At 57.0% G+C, this 18253-nt stretch overlaps 1 protein-coding gene across 5 annotated transcripts in view; it reads right to left on the bottom strand.

Annotated features, from left to right (window-relative positions):
- Positions 1 to 18253, bottom strand: part of TBC1D22A (TBC1 domain family member 22A) — a 322639-nt gene that overhangs the window by 296116 nt on the left and 8270 nt on the right. For 3 of the 5 annotated variants that reach the window (XM_064590475.1, XM_064590477.1, XM_064590474.1), the window contains exons 2-4: positions 9773 to 9829; positions 8443 to 8783; positions 3085 to 3261 (exon numbers count right to left, since the gene is read on the bottom strand). In XM_064590475.1, coding sequence (XP_064446545.1) covers positions 3085 to 3261; positions 8443 to 8783; positions 9773 to 9829 — 575 coding nt within the window. The remainder of the gene's footprint in view (positions 1 to 3084; positions 3262 to 8442; positions 8784 to 9772; positions 9830 to 18253) is intronic. The other 2 variants (XM_064590478.1, XM_064590476.1) reach the window with 1 other exon arrangement.

Below are 18253 nucleotides of genomic sequence, written 5' to 3' on the forward strand. Positions count from 1 at the left end.
AAACAGCTCTCCGCCGACGAGATGACATTCAGCAGGTAGAATCATTTCTGTGGGCACTTCTCACATCAGTGATTTGCTTCTCCAACATTGGCAAATATTTGCCACTTATGTCTTTTATGTAACGTGGAGATAATATATTCCACTGTCTTCCAAGGCTATCTTAAATGCCTTATAAAAACAGGCAATTTACTGGCTGTGTTTTCTCCTGCCACTAAATACAAATCCAGTAATTGTTTAACTTTGAAAGCTTTTTGGTGTGAGATTTGATACTTCAAACAAATGCAAAAGACAGAAAACACTCGTAATGGCACCAACCCAACAAAAGAATCTTATTTTTACATGTTAACCTTTCCTCCTGCCCGTGCATAGCCGCTTTCCCCATGATTCCTGAAAGCTTTGTTCTGAAGTAGGATTTTAATGTCCACAAGTTAGTCCACTGACAAAGGCCACCAGAAGACTAATGGGGGCTCAGCTCCTGACCCAGAACTGCAATTCCTATCAGTGTATCTTGTCTTCACCAACTACCTCCGTGCCCCCTACTGTCAGAAACCGCTTAACTTAACCAAGAGGACACGTGCAAGCCGCCTTGACTCGGCAGTGACCACAGCGACCACGTGCATCGGTGCTCTGAAAATCAAGGTAAGGGGTAAAGAGGCCAACGCAAATGAATCAGGCAGATGAGTAGCACTGTTCAGCGTTCACCGTGTGCTGGGCCCGCTCCTAAACACTCCGTATGCATCCCCTCCCCGGGTGTGCCCCCTCAGCACAGCCAGCACCACTGGGCAGGCGACCGAGGACCCCAGAAGCGCTCCAGGCTTGCTCCAGTCACGGGGCTGGAGAACACCGCCCCGCACTCCCAGCCAGCAGTTGTCCCAGAACCTCTGCCCTCCCCACACTCTGACACCTCCCCACACTGCCTCGGGGCACAGGTGTGTTGGCGGGCTGGAAAAGCAAGTGGCCAAGGGACGGGCTCAAACCCCACGACTAGACTCCTTGGCGCCCGATCCACCTGACTTCCCAGCGTCGTGGTGAGATTTCCACCCCAGCTCCTCCTCTCCCTGACCCACGTTTCGGGACGCTCGATGCCCATCGCTAGTCACCAGCGCGGGGTGAGGATCACAGGTCCAAGCCCACTGCCGTGACACAAAGTTGGGAAGAACCGAAGTGCCCGTCGGAGGGGCGGTAAAGGAGTCCCGGGCGCACAGCCCGTGCGGGCCGCGCGCGTCTCTAGCGCTACCACGGGAAAGATGCTGTGAGGTTTAACGTGGGGGGCAGAGCAGCACCACCACGCGTGGGGGGAAACATGCACAGATGCACGGACCCCGAAGCGCCGCTCCACACGCGACTTCTGAGCTACCACAGAAGAGTCGCGTCCGCCCCCCGTCCCCGTGCAGGACCTGACAGCCGCCATCTCGCCAGTCATCGCATTCCCTCCTGAACCCGAGGGCCAACCCGCCCCGTGGCCTCCCGCCACGGTGACAGACAACACAAACCTCATAGGCGACATCCCTGCCAAACGACCGGCCTGAATCTCATCAGGAGGATACGAGACACCCCCTCTGAGGGGCGCTGCACAATGGCTGGCCTGCCCTCCTCAAACGCCCTGGCGCCCGGGAACACGGTGCACGCTGGGACCCCCTTGGCTGACGGGGAGGACGGGCGGGGCGACACACACTGCGCACATCACTGGGGCGACTGGCAGGAAGAGAATGTGCACTGCGGATGAGCTGAGCGCACCATCTCGCTGTGCAATGTTCTGACGGTGTCTCTGTGCTTGGGAAACAGACAGTGGTGCTCTCAGGGGCCCAGGGGTCCAGGGTCTCCAACGGACTCAAACGGTTCGGGGAAAGCACGCAGACACACAGGCACACGCACAGGATGAAGACGGGGCAAAGTACAAACGATTGGTGAACACAGGACTCGCCTGTACCGTTCTTGCAACTTTCTTCTACATTTGAAATTACATCAAAATAAAAAGTTTAAGACGTCACGTGCATCGTCATGTGCGTGATCTGACCCCAGCGCCCTCAGCAGCTCAGCGTTAAGAGAACGAGAGGCCTCCCTTCCTGTCCCTGGAAGAAGACACCTGGAATCACGCGAAGGAGGGAAAGCAGGCCTGGGGAAGAGGAGAGCGACACGTTTTTACCGCACATCCTCTGGTGCCGCGTGACTGTCTTACGTGTGCGTGAGCAAATCAATCAGGAAAATGAAAACGCAGAAACTCGCGGGAAGGAACCCTTCTGCACCCACAAGGGGAGCAGCATCCTCAGGGACGCGGCCTATCCTTCAGCTCCATGTTCGCTCCGCCTCCGCCCGCCTCCCTGCTGGGCAGCCCAGCCGCGTGCCTCACGCGCCACCTGCTGGCGGAGCGGGGCACTGCAGCCGAGGCGCGCCAGCCCTCCGTGCCACCCTGGCACCCACCCTCCACCATGCGTGATCTCGTGACCGCGGCCACATCCCACCTTCTGGAGAGCCCCCGCAGCCAGCAAGATGCGCGATGCAGCGTGGCACTCCGCAAAGAAGAGACGTACCGAGGAAAGGACGCAGCTTCGAGGGGAAGCCCAGCAAATGGACTTGGAGGCGAGCACCCGCCTCAGAGCCTGGTGGCAGAGCGGCCCCGCGGCCATGGTGACCCCCGAGAACCACACCGCTGACTGTACGGCCCCCTGCTGGCCCGCCCACCCCAGCCCAGCCTGCGCTCCCGGGGTGTTCACGGCCTATCCCACACTTTACACCAAGGAAGGTGTAAAGTCAGCAGCACTCAGGACCCCGGTCACCAGCTCTGTGTCCCCACGAAGACTCTGAAAAGCAGGGACACCAAGCTGGCCAGTCCTGTGGAGCAAACCAGTTCAGCCCCAAGAAGCCAAAGGAGTTCAATCGGAGCATTAAAAAATAGAACAGAACAGAAAATACCGGATCAATGGCCCCGGAAGCCCATGACCAACACACAGCTGAAGTAAACCTCAAGGACAAACGGCTCATCTCTGTGACTCACGCAGGACGGCACAAACACATCGCCCTCTGACAAAGTAAACCACACGTGGGGGCGCAGGAGCACGTGCCCTCCGCCAGCGGGGGACTCACCGAGGTCTGTGTTCGGGCCGGCAAGGAGCTGCTTGAACTTGTCGAGCCGGGAGGCCTCTCGTTCACTTAACGCTGAGCTGCTGAGGGCGCTGGGGTCAGACGTGCCACCCACGGCGGCCGCCACCGAGTGCGGGAGAGACTGGGACCGCTGCAGAGGAGCAGTGTCGCCGGCGCTGTCTGGGGAGAGAGCGCGCAGGGGGTGAGGATGGCCTCCTGGACCCCCCCCCCCATGGCCCTGTTCCCCAGTAAGAAGGCTCCCACCCGCGCCACCTGCCCTTCGGGAACGCCACCGTGCCACAGCCATCCCCTCCTCCCGTAACCGGCCAGTGCAGACCCGCGTGACCGGGGCAATAAAGTGAAACTAGTGAACACCCAAGAAGCCCACTGGCCTTATTGGTAGAGCGTTACTCCCTGGGAAAACAGACGTGCCTCACACAAAAGCAAAACGACAACCAGAAAACTCCAGACCCCCCCGGCTCCCCCACTGCTAGCAGGCCTGCCCAGGTGACACAACCCAAGGATCTGCTGGTGCCTGTGGGGCTCACCTGGGCCTGAGCACAGAAGGAAGCCACCGAGCCACACGTGGAGGAGCATGAAGCCCACAAAGGCACTGCACCCCTTGGATCTCCCCAAGCCCCATGAGGGAGGCGGGCAGGGACCATCACTAAGAGAAAGCACAGGAAGCTAGAGCGCATGCAAGCAGGGGAGGGGCAGCAGGCTGCAGGCCTGCCCAGCACCCCCCGCCCCAGGGCACCACCTACCACCACGCACAAAGGCCCACCGACAGGGACACACAGGGCCGAAGTGAAACCGTGCGTTAAATCCAGGAACCCAGACCAGGAAGAGCCACAGAAAAGAGCCCAAGGCCCAACACCCACTCAGAAAGAGCCACCAGGGACCAATGAGGGGCCCACAGGAACAGGCAGCACCAGGCTGTACACCCCCAGGTCTAAATACCCTTGAATGGTCACATCTCCCAGAACTGAAATTTAAAGTAGAGGAAAAAACCAACTCCAGGAGATGGGGCGGGAACCAAACAAAGTGAAGAAAACATGCCGGCTCCTGGCTGCCGCTGTCAGACTCCCACCGACCCCCTCCTTCCCGCAGAGCTGACTCATTACCCTAAAATCGCGGCCCGGAAAGGCTTCACACAGAAACCCTCAGGCTACAGAGGAGCAGTGTCTGGCCCAGTTAAGCTTCCAGAAAAGCCTGGAGAGGTGGGCGTCGAGGTGAGAGCAAGTCCCAGCCCCTCCGCAGGACTGACCCCTCGCTTGCAGGAGGTGTCCCCACCGGCCTGCCCTCCGGGAGGCCCAGGGCAGCGATGCTCAGACCCCCTCCTCCCCGCCCTCAGAATCTGCCACTCCGCTGTGCGTCATGATTCCTCAGGAAAGACGATGGGCGGGAGGAGGGATTCCTCGTTCTAACGCGGAACCAAACGTGCTGAGTTTTACTTCTCCGCCATCTTAGAGAGCATCCCTGTGATTTACTCCGACATGTAAGGACCAGGTCGTCCTGAGCAGAGCACACATCCGGTCCCCCTCTAAGATGGGACGGGCAGGGTTTGCAAGGCACAGTGATGCCCCCTGCCCCCCAAGGAAGCAGGAAGGTCAACAGCAGGTCTCCCTGCTACTGTAAGTGGAAAACACATCAGTGTCCCCCTCCGGGGCAGCCAGTGTCCACCCAGGACCCACTTGCAGCTCAGTCCCCATCAGCGATGGACAGTCCTCCCCAGCCACGCCCACTGAGCCCTTCGCAGCCAAAGGCGCAGGCTCCCCATTACGCCAGCGGCACCCTAGACCAAGCAAAGGGCATCTGACTTCAGATACAAAGGTACAGATACCTCAGACACTGATTAAGAAAGTCAGGACAGTCGAAAGGTAAGCAGGAGGCGCGGGGAAGGCCAGCCGGAGACCCCTGCTGCAGCATCCCGGAACTTTCAGGCTGCCATCTACCCAGGGCTGAAGGCCAAAGGCGAGGGCAGCCAGCAGGCCCTGTGGACGCTGCGTGGGGTGACGTGAGCTCCCACGGTGGCGCACCATAAAGGGACAGGCACCCGACACAATGCCGGCAGTGGGAAGGGCAGGCAGCACTCTGATCAGACTGGGCCCCGTGAAACACAGCGTCCAGGCCCCAGAAACACAACTCCGCTCCGAGGAGCACAGTCACATGAAATGGCACTCACAGGTCCCTCACCTCAACAGAGGCCTGGCCTGGCCCTGGGCCGTGGGGCCGGTGCAGGGACAAGAGTGGGGCAGAACATGGAGGAGGGGAGAGCCCGCGGTCACCAGGCCCTGAAGACACCTCAGTTTAGCTCAGCAACATTCCCGTAATGACACAGGACCCCAAAGGGAAACAAAGGTAATGGGACATGGTCCCTGCCTTGGGGGAACTTGCAAACCACGTAGATGAGGTGTGCAGTCAGCCAGCCCAGCCCACCCGGCACCTCCCCTCGGCTGGGATGGCCCCACCTCCTAAGCCTGGAGCCTCACCCTACCGGTAACCTTAGAGACATCACCTCCTCCCTGAAGCCTTCCCTGACACGTCCTGGCCCTCCTCAACAGGACTGAACTGGGACTTCTACCCCTGGGTGCTTCTGGGTCCTGTCCATCACTCCAAGGCTCCATTCCACCCACGGAGGTGAAAGACTCAGATCCTTGTGTTTCCCCACTAGACTGCCTGCCAGTCAACACATCTGCGCCGGGCCCAGCCCAGTAAGAATGAGGGCTGACGTGGTCGTCTTAGCGCCAACACCGAGTAAGCCATCCCCACAACTAACAGCCCACCAAGGGAACTGAACACAGGCCCACGAGTTCTGCGCACCACTGCCAGCCACCCGTGGGGTCGGCTCCCTGAGAGGCCACCTCGGGCTCCAGAGCGGCCCTCTCCCCCTTGGCACTGTGCACGGTCGGGCCAGAGAGTCCCCTGGGGGCCAGGCACCCTGGTCTCTGCCTACTTCATGCCAGGAGCACACACTCCCTGCCCCAGATGTTAACAGGAAAGGTCCTAAAACAGGACCTCATGTCCCCTGGGGGCGGCATCACCAGCGAAGAGGCCCTGCTCTCTGTGGGGAGATCAGCAGCTAGCAGCAGGCCCTGGCCTCAGACGCCCTGGACTTGAACCCTACCCCACCGCTCAGCATGCTGGGCGAGCCACGTGACCTCCCTATACCTCCCCCATAAGCTCTCTCCTAGACTGGCTACAAAGTCAGAGGGATCTGATCATGACGAGGGCCCGAGACAGTCTCTGCCCCACAGTAAGCGATGGATAAACACTAGCTGCTATCATGAAATGAACTGCTCACAAAAAGCCTGCTCAGAAAGCAAAGGAAAGATGGTTGATGCGCAAGCGGGTGGAGGCAGAAGGCAAGCACAGTAATCGGCCCCTTCCCCAGCATGAGCCGCTTGGGGCATCCTTCACCTGGCTTTTACAGGAGGAGGCCACCCCAAGGCTCCCCACCCTGGCAGGATGCAGCCCAACTGCATACCTGGCCATGGGCTGAATGCTGTGAGGCCCCAAAGTCCGTATGCGCAAGTCCTTCCCCAGACGGGACGGTGTTAGGAAGAAGGGCCTCAGGTTTAGAGGAAGTCAGGAGGGTGGGGTCCCCTGATGGGATCGGTGCTCCTGAGGAGTCACGAGACAGCCTGTTTCCCCTCTCTAGTCTCCCCCATGTTGGGATACTGTGAGAAGGCAGCTGTCTGCGCCCCGAAGAGAGCCAGGACCCAACCGTGTTGGCCGCCTGACCTGACTTCCGGCCTCCAGAACTGGGAGACCTAACTTTCTGCTGCTCATGCACCATCGGCCTGTGGTGCTCTTCGCAGCAGCCCCACGGCCTGAGAGAACAGGAGCCTGCCCGCTCAGCCGAGATGGGCCCCCACCTCTACGGGTGCTGAGGCCCGCCCCCCAGCAACTGCTCAGATGGCAGGTGTCACAGAGGCTCTACCCAGGCCCCAGAGGCGTGGGGCACAGCAGAGGGCAGAGGAATCCGGGGCACCTGCCAACTTGAACAGGCACCCAGGCTGAGGGCACTGCCCGGCCGGGGCGCGCAGGCGGTAATCGGCATAGGATGCGTCAGTCTCGGGGAACCCCGACCCACTCGCAGAAGCCCTAACCAGATTTTCATTTTTAAACTCAAATACTTTGAAGTTCAGCCTATTTTGGAGAAAAATAGTTCAGATTCCAATATGAAAACTGGTCAAAGGAACTAATTCACAGCGTTCTCACCCACGAAGACGTGTGATGTTCCAAACATTAGTCAGCTCCCGGGAAGGGTTTCTGAAAACTAGACAGGGGGATGAACGCCAGCTCCGTGGTCCCAGCAGGGCAAGCTGAGGCTGCCCGATGCCCTCTTCTCTCCTCTGTAAACAAGGGGCAGTCCCCCTGACCCCCAGAGACCCTGGGAGAGGGAGGCCGTGAGTCCGCTGCGGTGCAGGCCGGCCCCTCTGCCACCAGCTCCCCACGCCTCACTGCCTCACCTCACTGATGCTCACGTGTCACCTTCTCAGTAGGGCATCTGGACGCTCTGACTGAAGATTACGCCCCAGGTCCAGGCTGCTGTCGCCACCTCCCACCTCTGTCTCGACCCAGGGCGCTTGTCCCCTCCCCGCACGCTCCAGGCCTCCTTACTGACCCAACGTGTAGGTCAGTGCTTGTCCCCCTCACCAGAACACACACTCCAGGCCAGGGACTTCCTGGGGGCACCCCAAGCCCTAAGAGTCTGACCCATCACAGAGGCTCATCAAATACTGTGTTGTTTTACATCATAGACACCCCCAAAAACAAAAAGCAAAGCTACTGAGAGCCGTCTCCAGAAAGGCTACTGAGCAGCAGGCATGGGGTACAAGACATGCGCTGATCGCATCCTTGAGTTTATGACCTGGAGGCAGTCATTCCACACCCCAGACTCTGCCCCCTACAGACTCTGAGCCACGTGCAGGTGTCCCGGCGGGGGAGGGGGTGTCATTGGAAGCTGCCGGAGGAGGTGCAGCCTCTGAACGTGCAGTTGGCCTGGCCCCTGAGCTGGAAATGTCCCCCTGGGACAACCGGGGCACACTTAGAAGGGAGACACAGTCCCCTGGGGCCTGGTGCTCACTGTGGGCCTCTCACAGCCAGGCCACGAAAGCCACACACCACACCCTCCACCCGGAGGAGAGAAGCACTCAGCTGGGGACACAAAGAAAAGTCTACGGCTTCTCCTGCCTGGGAAGGCCTGTGGGCACGTGGATCACAACCTCAAGGTCTTCCAAGGGCACGAGCTCCTGTGGCAAAGAGGACGGAACGCCCGCTAACCTCCCGCACCGAGAGGCCTCCAGCCCCTCTCCCTCGCAGCACTGCCCGTCATCTCCTCGCGCCCCCGCCCACCTGCAGGACAGGATGTGTGGCTCTCGCTGACGGACTTCACCAGCCGGAGGTCACCGCTCGGGACCGAAGGAGGCTCTGCCGAAGGCTGTGGCTCCTGCCCGGGGCCCGGCGCCTCCTGCGGCTTGCGGCGCTCCTGCCGCTGGCTGTGGTTGCGCAGGACGCGGTGGGCCGTCTCCATGACCACGTCGGTGTTCAGGCTCTCGGCTGCCATGGCCAGGAGCCCGTCATCGTCCTCGCCGGCATCCCAGGCGTCGCTGGTGTTGCTCTCAAACTCCTGGAAGGTGCTGATTCTCTTGGCCTTCACGGGTGTGGCGGGCGCCTTGGGCGCGCCCTTGAGCAAGCTGCAAAGCAAAGGCAGACTTCAGCTGTCCCCTCGGAGGCTGGAGCGGACTCACCCCACGACCGGTCAGAAAGGAGCCCATGGATGAAAGGTGCACATTCAAGCTTCCAGTGTCAACTGAGCTGAGGGTGAAGAGCAAGCACAACCCAAAGAGGCATCCAAGAGAGGACTCCTGGGGCACCCAGGGGGCTCAGTCGGTTAAATGTCTGCCTTCGGCTCAGGTTGTGATCCCGGGGTCCTGGGATCGAGCCCCACATCGGACTCCCTGCTCGGTGGGGAGTCTGCTTCTCCCTCGCCCCCCTCCCTACCCCCCCACTCTTGTGCTCTCGCTCTCTTTCTCAAATAAATAATCCTAAAAAAAAAACAGAAGAGGACTCCTAGGACTCGGGGGCAGGAAGGAGAGGCTCTCGAGGGGCAGTACCGCTGAGCAGTCTCTGCTCAGTGACAGAAGCCACTCAGGAGGAACCCCAGCACCGCAGTCACGGCATGCACAGGGAGTCCCCAAACCTCACACGGGCCAGTGCCCGCAAACCTCCTAAGGCAGCAGTGGGGGCGGCGGGGGCAGGAGCGGCTGTCCTTCAGCGTGCAGACGCGACACAGCACCACTAGAGCAAGAGCCCCCGCGGGGGGCCCAGTGACACCCGCCAGCATGGGCAGGGGGTCACACCAGCCCCCTGCGTGGCTCTGGTGGAGGAGCCAGACACAGGGGCAGAGCGTGCAGTGGAGGGCAAGGGAAGTGAGCTGACCACCGAGAACAGGCCCGGGGCCAGGCCCTCCCGTCAGCTAAGGGGGTGCCAGCTTCATGCTCTCCTCCACTTCGGGCTGGGCTTCCTCCTCTGCCCTTGTCCGGAGGACCAGTCGTGCGAGGCCCTGACGCGTGTCTGCTCGAGGGAAGACCACGCTGCTCCCCTCAGGACCCCGAGGAGGCCGGCGGGTCACCAGGACGCCCAGGCGCGTGCGTGATGCAGCATGACCACAGGCCTCACTTACGTGCCATGTAACAGTGGGTCGAAGGGGGGGTGCTGGGCGCCGTACACATGCTGGATGCTGTTTAAAAAGAAAGGAAAACCGATTAGCTTCTCTCCAGCTTCCTCAAGAGCCCACACTAACTCGGGAAAAGGACCAGTTCCCAGTAACCTACACGCCTGAGCAGCAACTCTCCCTCAGCTGCCACGGGTCCCGAGGGCCCGTCTGGAAGGGATGAATGGCGCCACACAGGTCCACGCCACACACACAACGGGGCATTCAGCCTGCCGGGCAAATGGGCCTCAGCCCAGGGAGCCACAGCCCTGACCGCATCGGCAGGGCCTCAGGCGCCGCTGCCAACGAGGCTGCTGGGAGCTGGGAGCCACTCAGCATCGCCAAGTTCCAGCAGCCTCTGCTCCCGGACCGTGTGCCAGCGGCAGGACTACGAACTAATGCTGAAATGCCCGTCTGGAAATTCCCATCTGCTGCCATTTCGTCAAAGACAGAATGCAGAATCACAAAAAGAAGATAAATGTGTTTTTTAAAGACTTAATGATTTTATTATAAAAGTTTTCTGGGGGCGCCCGGGGGGCTCAGTCGGTTAAGCGTCTGCCTTCAGGTCAGGTCATGATCCCAGGGTCCTGGGATCGAGCCCCACACTGAGCTCCCTGCTCCGCGGGAAGCCTGCTTCTCCCTCTCCCACTGCTGCTCCCCCACTCGTGCCCTCTCTCTCTCTCTCTCTCCCTCTCTAATAAGTAAAATCTTTTTTAAAAAAATAAAAATTAAATTTAAAAATAAAGTCTTCTGTTCATCAGAGTAAACTTGGAAAACAGATGGAAACAAAACAGTCCCCGTGGCAGACACCAGGGCGGTCCACTGAGTGGCCGCACCCGCACCCCTTTCTCGGCGGGGGCGTCCAGCCAGGGGAGGCCCTGTGACCCAGCGCAGCTCAGTCACCAGCAGTGTGGGCCCTTCCTCATCTGCCTGGAACACACATGTGAGGCCTAGAGGTTCCCCAGCCTCATGCCACCATGAGAAATGAGCAGGAGATATCAACCACCCGAGAACGCGGGCACGGCAGGAAGATGAGAAAGAGCACGGGTCTCGGGGGCACTGCAGCCCTGCCAACACCTTCATCTTAGCCCAGCACCAGAACTATAAGACAGCAAGTGTGTATTATAAGCCAATAGGGTTATGCTGATTTGTTACAGCAGCAACAGAAAACCAAAAGAGAACAGAATGGTGACAGACAGGTGACAAAGCCATCCTCTTGGCTTATGGAAGCTTAAAGGTCTCTGTGGTTAAGTCAACCTCACTTTTATGCATTACACGGGGCTCTCCTTTGAGGACTCTACTTAAAAAGGCCCACCCCCAACTGTCTTAGTCCATCCCGGCTGCTATAACAAAAATACCACACATGTGGCAGCTTATAAACAAAGACATTTATTCCCCACAGTTCTGGAGGCTGGACGTCCAAGATCAAGGTGCTGGCAGATTTGGTATCTGGTGAGGGCCTCAGCTGGTGCCTTCTGCTGCGTCCCCACCCAGCGGAAGAGGCAGGGAAGCTCTCTGGGGTCTCTTTTACAAAGGCTCTAATCCCACCACGGGGGACTCCAGCCTCAGGACCTCCTCACCCCCTCAAAACCCCCACCTCCTAACACCCTCAGTCTGGTGGTTAGGGCTTCCTGTGAGTTTTGGGAGCGCACGAACATTCAGCCCAGCCGACTTACTGAGATGGCATAAATCTCCAACTGTGTCCTAGTTCCACACTTGTGTGGTTTTATTTTTTACCCTTAAGTATTGAGTCACCTAGAATTTATTTTATTTTGCTACAGACTGTAGAAAACTTTTTTTTTTCTTTTGACAGAGAGAGAGATAGCGATAGCAGGAACACAAGCAGTGGGAGTGGGAGTGGGAGAAGGAGGCTCCCCGCCGAGCAGGGAGCCCGATGTGGGGCTCGATCCCAGGACCCTGGGACCATGACCTGAGCCGAAGGCAGACGCTTAAGGATTGAGCCACCCAGGCGCCTGCAGAAAACTTTTTTAAAAAATAATCCACTGCTCCAATGACATTGGTTAAAAACCTATCCTATTCCCTACTGGTTTGCGGACACTGTCTTCAATACGCAGGAGATTACTCTATGCTGGGGCATTTTTTCAGTTTTCCATTCATTCCTCCATGTCTGTGCCTGTGACACAACATTTTGATTACAGAAAATGTTCCCTTTTATATCCTAAAATGTTTCAGCAAAATTTAACGGACATTCGATAGCCCCCACGTTGCGACGGGGGTTGTGAGGAGTACGAGGCAGGCAAAGACAAGCACACTGGACTCCAAACTCGCACGAACCTTTAAGTTTACCTACAAAAATAAAAAAAATGAATTGGCGTTTATAATGTTCTTGGACAACAAAAACATGGTAAACTGGAATATTATTCAGTGAAATAGTCATCAGCTAAAAAATAAAGTGCTAGCTCACGCTGTAACACGGAAGAACCTTGAAACCATCACGCTACGCGTGGGAAGCCAGTCATGAAAAAACACCTATTCTGGGGCGCCGGGTGGCTCAGCCATTGGGCGTCTGCCTTCGGCTCAGGTCATGATCCCGGGGTCCTGGGACCGAGCCCCACGTCGGGCTCTCTGCTCAGCGGGGAGCCTGCTTCTCCCTCTGCCCCTCACCCTGCTTGCTCCTGCTCTCACTAACACTCCCTCTCTGTCAAATAAATAAAAATCTTTAAAAAAAAAACACCTATTCTATGATCTCACTGACATGAAATGTCTAGAAGGGAGACAGAAGGGAGACTAGTGGTTGCCTGGGGTGGAGGATGGGAGACTGAGGTGACAGCAGAAGACTACAGGGCTTCTTCCTGAGGGGACAAACATATTCTAACGTTGACTGTGGCGACGGATACACCGCAGTACCACTGACTTTCACCCCTTAAATGAGGGAATGGTGTTGTACGTGAATTTTAATGGGTGAACTATTATTATATGTGAGTCTCAATGAAGATGTAAGTTTTTAAAGGCAGCACAGTTTCCACCTGGTTCTCTTGGGTTCTCTCTTGGAACCCAGCCACCAGGCTTTGAAGAAGCCCACATGTAAGCACTAGAACCAACAGCTTCAAGGGGGTGTCCCAGCTGATGATGGCCGGCATCAACCTCGACAGGCGTGAGTCACCAGCCTTCTTCTGATTTCCCTCCCAGCCTCTGAACCTTCCCAGTGACACCATAGAAAAGAGACCAGTCTGACCCACAGAATCCAGGAGGGTTTGGGGGTTTGTTGTTGTTGTTGGAAAGAAAGAGTATCAGCCCACGGAGGTCATGCACAACCCCTCTGTCGTGGTCCCTTTCCAGAAATCTCTTGGAGGCTTCCCCGACCTTGGTAGAAGGTTTCCTGTTTTAAGAACCAAAGGGCCTGGGTAATTGCTCTAGGCTTTAGCTTCCTCGTCTCGGAAATGGGAATAAGAACGTGTAAGAAATGAGACAGCCATAAATGGCAGCAGCTTGACTACCGCCAAGTGACCTACAGACAGCATTCACCGGCACTATGCACCTACCTTGCTGGCTTGCACACTTCCCTTATGTCTCAGTACACGAATATGGCTCAAAACCAGCAGGCAGTGGGCCTCTGACCTCTATGTGCAAGGCATTTCCATGGGTCTTGCAGTGTTACCACACGCTGCAGGCCCCTTGCCTCCCAGGAAAGCACCAATGCATTAATTCTTCATGGGCACACCACTTGTGTTTATTGAGCAGAAAATGTTCCAGCAAAGTTCAAGCTCAGACTAAAAGGCATCTCATTTTATCTTATTAAAACTGCATTTTTATCTGGTCTTGCATAGCCAAAAAGAAAAACAGGCTTCAGCTAAAGCCATTTTAAAAGAATAAGTAGCACATCATGAAATCATTCTTTAAAAAATATGTTCACCAATAAACTTTTTAATGAATTGTACTGCTTAAAAACACCACAGTAACTCATTGCTTTAAAGAGGACCCCAGTGATTCCTCACAAAAAGCAGATACACACGACATAATGCCACTTCTAGGCACATGCCATGAAAACCCCTTTTGTAAGGACACAGGAGGCAGGTTCAGCGATGTCGCTAACGCTAAAAAGAAAAAAAAATTTTAAGAAAAACTTTTATCCATCATCAACTGAAGAATGAATTCACATTATCCCTTTGTCCATTATCAACTGAGTAACAAATAAACAAACTGGAACATACACCTATAATGGAATACTAACCACAATAAAAACGAAGGAACTACAAGAACCAAGATCGGTGAACTTACAAGCCTACCACTGAAGAGTAACTTGAATATGCACAGTATGATGTCATCTATAAAAAGTTTTTATAACGAGAAAATGAAACTATCTACCATGTCGGATACATACATGGTGGTCAAAACTCCCAGCTCATGATGGTGATGAAAACAAACGGAGAATAGGATGGGAGCGGAGGGCTGGGGGTGGAGGGGACTCTGGGGCCGGGAAGAGGATGCAACGGCTTCAACTCTGAATAGCCAAAGTGCGCAAACAGTCCCGAGGCCCATCGGTGGGTGACCAGGCACACGCCGGAATATACCGTCAGCTTCCAACAAGGAATGAAGGGCTGACAGCCGCTCCCACATGGATGAAGCCTGGAAACATCACGCGCAGCGAAAGGAACCAGTCACGAAGACCACATTCATATGATCCCACACACATGAATAAGCACATGTCCAGAATAAGCAAGTCTACAGAAACAGAAAGCAGATGAGTGGCAGCCAGGGGCTGGGGAGGAGGGATTGGGGAGTCACGGCTGGTGAGGCAAATGCTCTAAAATTGACTATGGTGATGATCGTCCAACTCCACAGACTAAAAACACTGAACTGTACACTTTGAGTGAGTGAAATAGAGGACAGGTAAATGACGTCTCCACAAAGATGCTGAAAGGAAGGGAGGAAAGGGGGAGGGAGAGAGGGAGGGAGGGAGGGAGGGAGGGAGGCGGAAGAAGCAGGAGGGTCTCCTCCCTGACCGGGTGTCCGGGAAGGTGGCTGTGCCGCGGGGGGCGAAGGCTGGAGCAAGGCAGCCCTTCTGCACCAGCCACCCGGCTGACCTTTAAACAGGTCTGAGTCTACCTCTGCAGCCCCGAATGACAGAAGTCCCTAATGCCACCAGCCCAGAACAAAACATTTTAGTAGCTTCAAGTGAAAATGACAGACATGATATCACCCCTGAACTAAGACCATGAAACTTCAGAAGGATTCATTGGTTATCAGCAGGCCAACAGTGGGGACCACAGCTACATTTTCTGGGCGGGCGGGTCTCCATCCTGTATATAGTATACGTAGTGTATAGCGTTAGCGACCACACAACTGGGTGGCCGGGAAGGACTCTCAGATGGAAGAACAAATGCACGAGAACTCACGATGAGTCATGGACCCAACCCTGTGGCCCCTCAGAGGTTCCCATCCAGCTGAGAGGGAGGCGCCCAGACCAAGGACCGCACCCCACAGGGCAGCCCAGGGACAGGCAGGTGGAGAGATGCCCCCCAGGATGGCGCCCGGAAGAGGACCCCCCGACAATAGCCCCTGAGTTCTCAACAGAGCACACCCCTCCTGCATGAGGCACAGGGAGTCACCCCTGCAACGCCCCCACCAGGAAGGGGAAGGCAGGCGACAGAGACAGTAAAGCTGAGATTCACCACAAGCAGGAGGTGGGAGCGAGGGGCGCCCCCAGGCAGAGGGGGTCACAGGTGAGGACAGGCTGGAGACACGGGTCAGCTGGGGGAGGCCCACAGAAGAGAGACGGGGGCCCCTGAACAATCACCGCTGGCTCCTCAGGACTCTGCTCCACCACCTTTACAACTCGGGGCAGGGAAAGTATAATAAAAACCAGAATCTAAGGCTGTCTGAGTGCCCACTTGTGGATGGCCAAGTGCTCAAGCCTGGTCCCCCTTGGAGAGCACCCTTCATTCGGCAGACACTGGCTGAGCACCTGCTGCAGGCAGCGGCACCGGAGCTGGAGAGACGCCAGGGAGCCAGGGACACAGGGACAACCCCTGCCCGCCCCCGGCTCCCACGATGGCAGGCGATCATCTGAACACAGGTGAGCAGAGCAGCGGGAGAAGCAAGAGGGAGATTCTCTCCCGCGTGTCCTGGCAAACATGTCTCTGGTCTAACTAGGACGCCCCACCACCAAGGCCCTGGCTTGGCAACAAAACTGACGAGCCAGGGACCAGGATGGCTCTCTGTTCCTCAGTGAAAGGCTGGAGTAGCAGGGCTGCTTTCAGCCCTGAGACAGTGAAGCGTGAGAGGAAGGGAAAGTACGGAAAAGAAGTGTCCTAAGCACCTAAAAGGAAACCAAGAACCTATGCCGGTTTAGGATGAAGTGCTCGCCCGCAGCTCGGGCGCGGGGCATCAGTGGGCAGGTCGGGAGCCCCCGCCGCGGCCACCACCTCCCCAGCCACCAGCCTCCCCGGCCGGGCTCACAAACCATGCTGCGCCCCCTCTGCGCTCAACATGCTTTTCTGAAATATGAACTCAATTAGCGACTGATTTACCATTAGGCTCGCTCTAACACACAGCGATGTTCCCCAGGTTTATAAAATATTCAGAAGAAGTAAGTTTTCCAAGGAAATTAACTTTAGAGGGCTTCAGAGGAAAATGCATGAAACACCATTATCACCACAGCAAACAATTCCATCGTCCCTCCACCCACAGCAGAGTCTGGAGCTCTCGGCCCCCGCGGAGCCAGCTGCAGGCACACGCGGCCCCACGGACCCAGACCGGAGCACCTCTCGAGCTGTCCCAGCAATGACACCCGCGCCGCGCCACCCCACCCGGCATTGCCGCTCAGCCTGTCCCACACACTCTTGGCCGTCTAGTGCCCCCACGGGGCCAGAGCTCCCCGTGAAAGGGACAGGATTTGTCTCCTGTCGTGCTCCTTGGGGCCCCCAGAACCCAGCAGAGACTCGGGCAGTTGTTGAGTCGATCAGCAGGTTGCTCCATGGACAGTCTCTTGAAATAGATCTTGGAAATGAGCATGTTTACAATAAAGTGCTCCTCCACATGAGAAGAGGAACGTGTGAACTCACAGATACAGGGGACAGGCTGGTGGCTGCCTGATGTGGGGGGAGTCAGGCAAAAGGGTGAAGGTGGGCAGGAGGCACAAACTTAAATAAGTCCTGGGGAAGTGATGTGGGCAGCACAGTGACTACAGTTAGTAACACGGTGCCGCAGACTTGACCGCAGCTGACAGAGAAGACCTCACAAGTTCTCACCAGAAGAAAAGCAATCTGAACCTTGTGTGGTGGTGGAGGTTAAGGACAGGCTGTGGTGATCATCTCACAAGATATACACGTATCAAATCATTATACTGTCGCCCAAAACTCCTACAATGTTCTACGTCCACGAGACCTCAACCCAGACAAAAGTGATGGGTGTGTATTATGGAAAACAGAAGATACGATGAGTAGGAAGAAAGAAGGCTTTGGAATCAGCAGGGAAAGTGTATAGCGTGGTGGCCAGCCACCCCCAAGTCCCACCTTCCCTCAATCCTCCTGCCCTCGTCTGGCCTCCAGACGCACCTCGTCCAGCCCTTCTGACCTTGCTCTCCATCCCCCCATGCCACCGCACCCCCTTTCCTGCCGGCCTGTCCAGGGGCTCCTCAGACTGTTCTACACATTCCTGACCTCCACACCCCACAGCCGAGACCCCAGCCCTGCCTTCTTCCCACTTTACGGGAAACCACGCGCTTTCCTGATGCTCCTGACCGTCTCTAGGTAAAGGGTTCTCAAACCGCTGCCTCTGGGGCACCACTGGCAACTCAGCCACACGCTCCCCTCCTCACATTAACAGGTCCACTACGGAAGTCAGCTCTGCCCCAGTTGCCACACCTCATGCCCACTTCTCACAGTGTCCAGCCCCGGGACAACCCCCACGGATCAGGCAGAAGACTAACGAGTGCACCCTGTCTCCTGCACCCCCTCACGCCCCTCTGCCACCAGCAGCTCCTGGCCCTCCTGGGCCGCCAACGTCTGTGGCGTCAAAACCCACCTGCTATCCCCACCACCCTGGATCGGGGCTCGGTCTCTCCTCCTGCCCAGGTCACCAACTCCCTCCATGACCTAATCTCCATGAATGGCAATCCAGGAGCCCAAGGGCCCCCCTCCCCTCCTCCCTGAAGCATGCCACCTGCATTCAGCCAATCTCCACGTCCTCCTAAACCCTGAACCACTTCCCACAGCTCCACCCTCCCCTCTGTCACTGTCCCACGCGGCTGCCTCTGGTTCTGGTCTCGGCTCTGCCAGTCAGGGGACAGCTTCACTCCCCAGCTCAAAGTCTGCAAGGTCTTCCTGTCGCCCTTGGGGAACAACTGGAACCTTCCCTGTTCCTCTCCCGCCCCTCCCCACACCAACACCCCCGCTTGGGGCCAGCGCTGGCCTCCAGCCCACCCCGTCTGAAAGCCCAGCCCCCTCGGTCAGGTCCCTGCTAGCCACGCTCTTCTCTCCTGCTCACCTT

This window comes from Mirounga angustirostris, unplaced genomic scaffold (assembly GCF_029215605.1).
Source record: "Mirounga angustirostris isolate CCGP_5_RB_7025 unplaced genomic scaffold, mMirAng1.0.hap1 SCAF_5, whole genome shotgun sequence".
Classification (NCBI taxonomy): Eukaryota; Metazoa; Chordata; class Mammalia; order Carnivora; family Phocidae; genus Mirounga; species Mirounga angustirostris.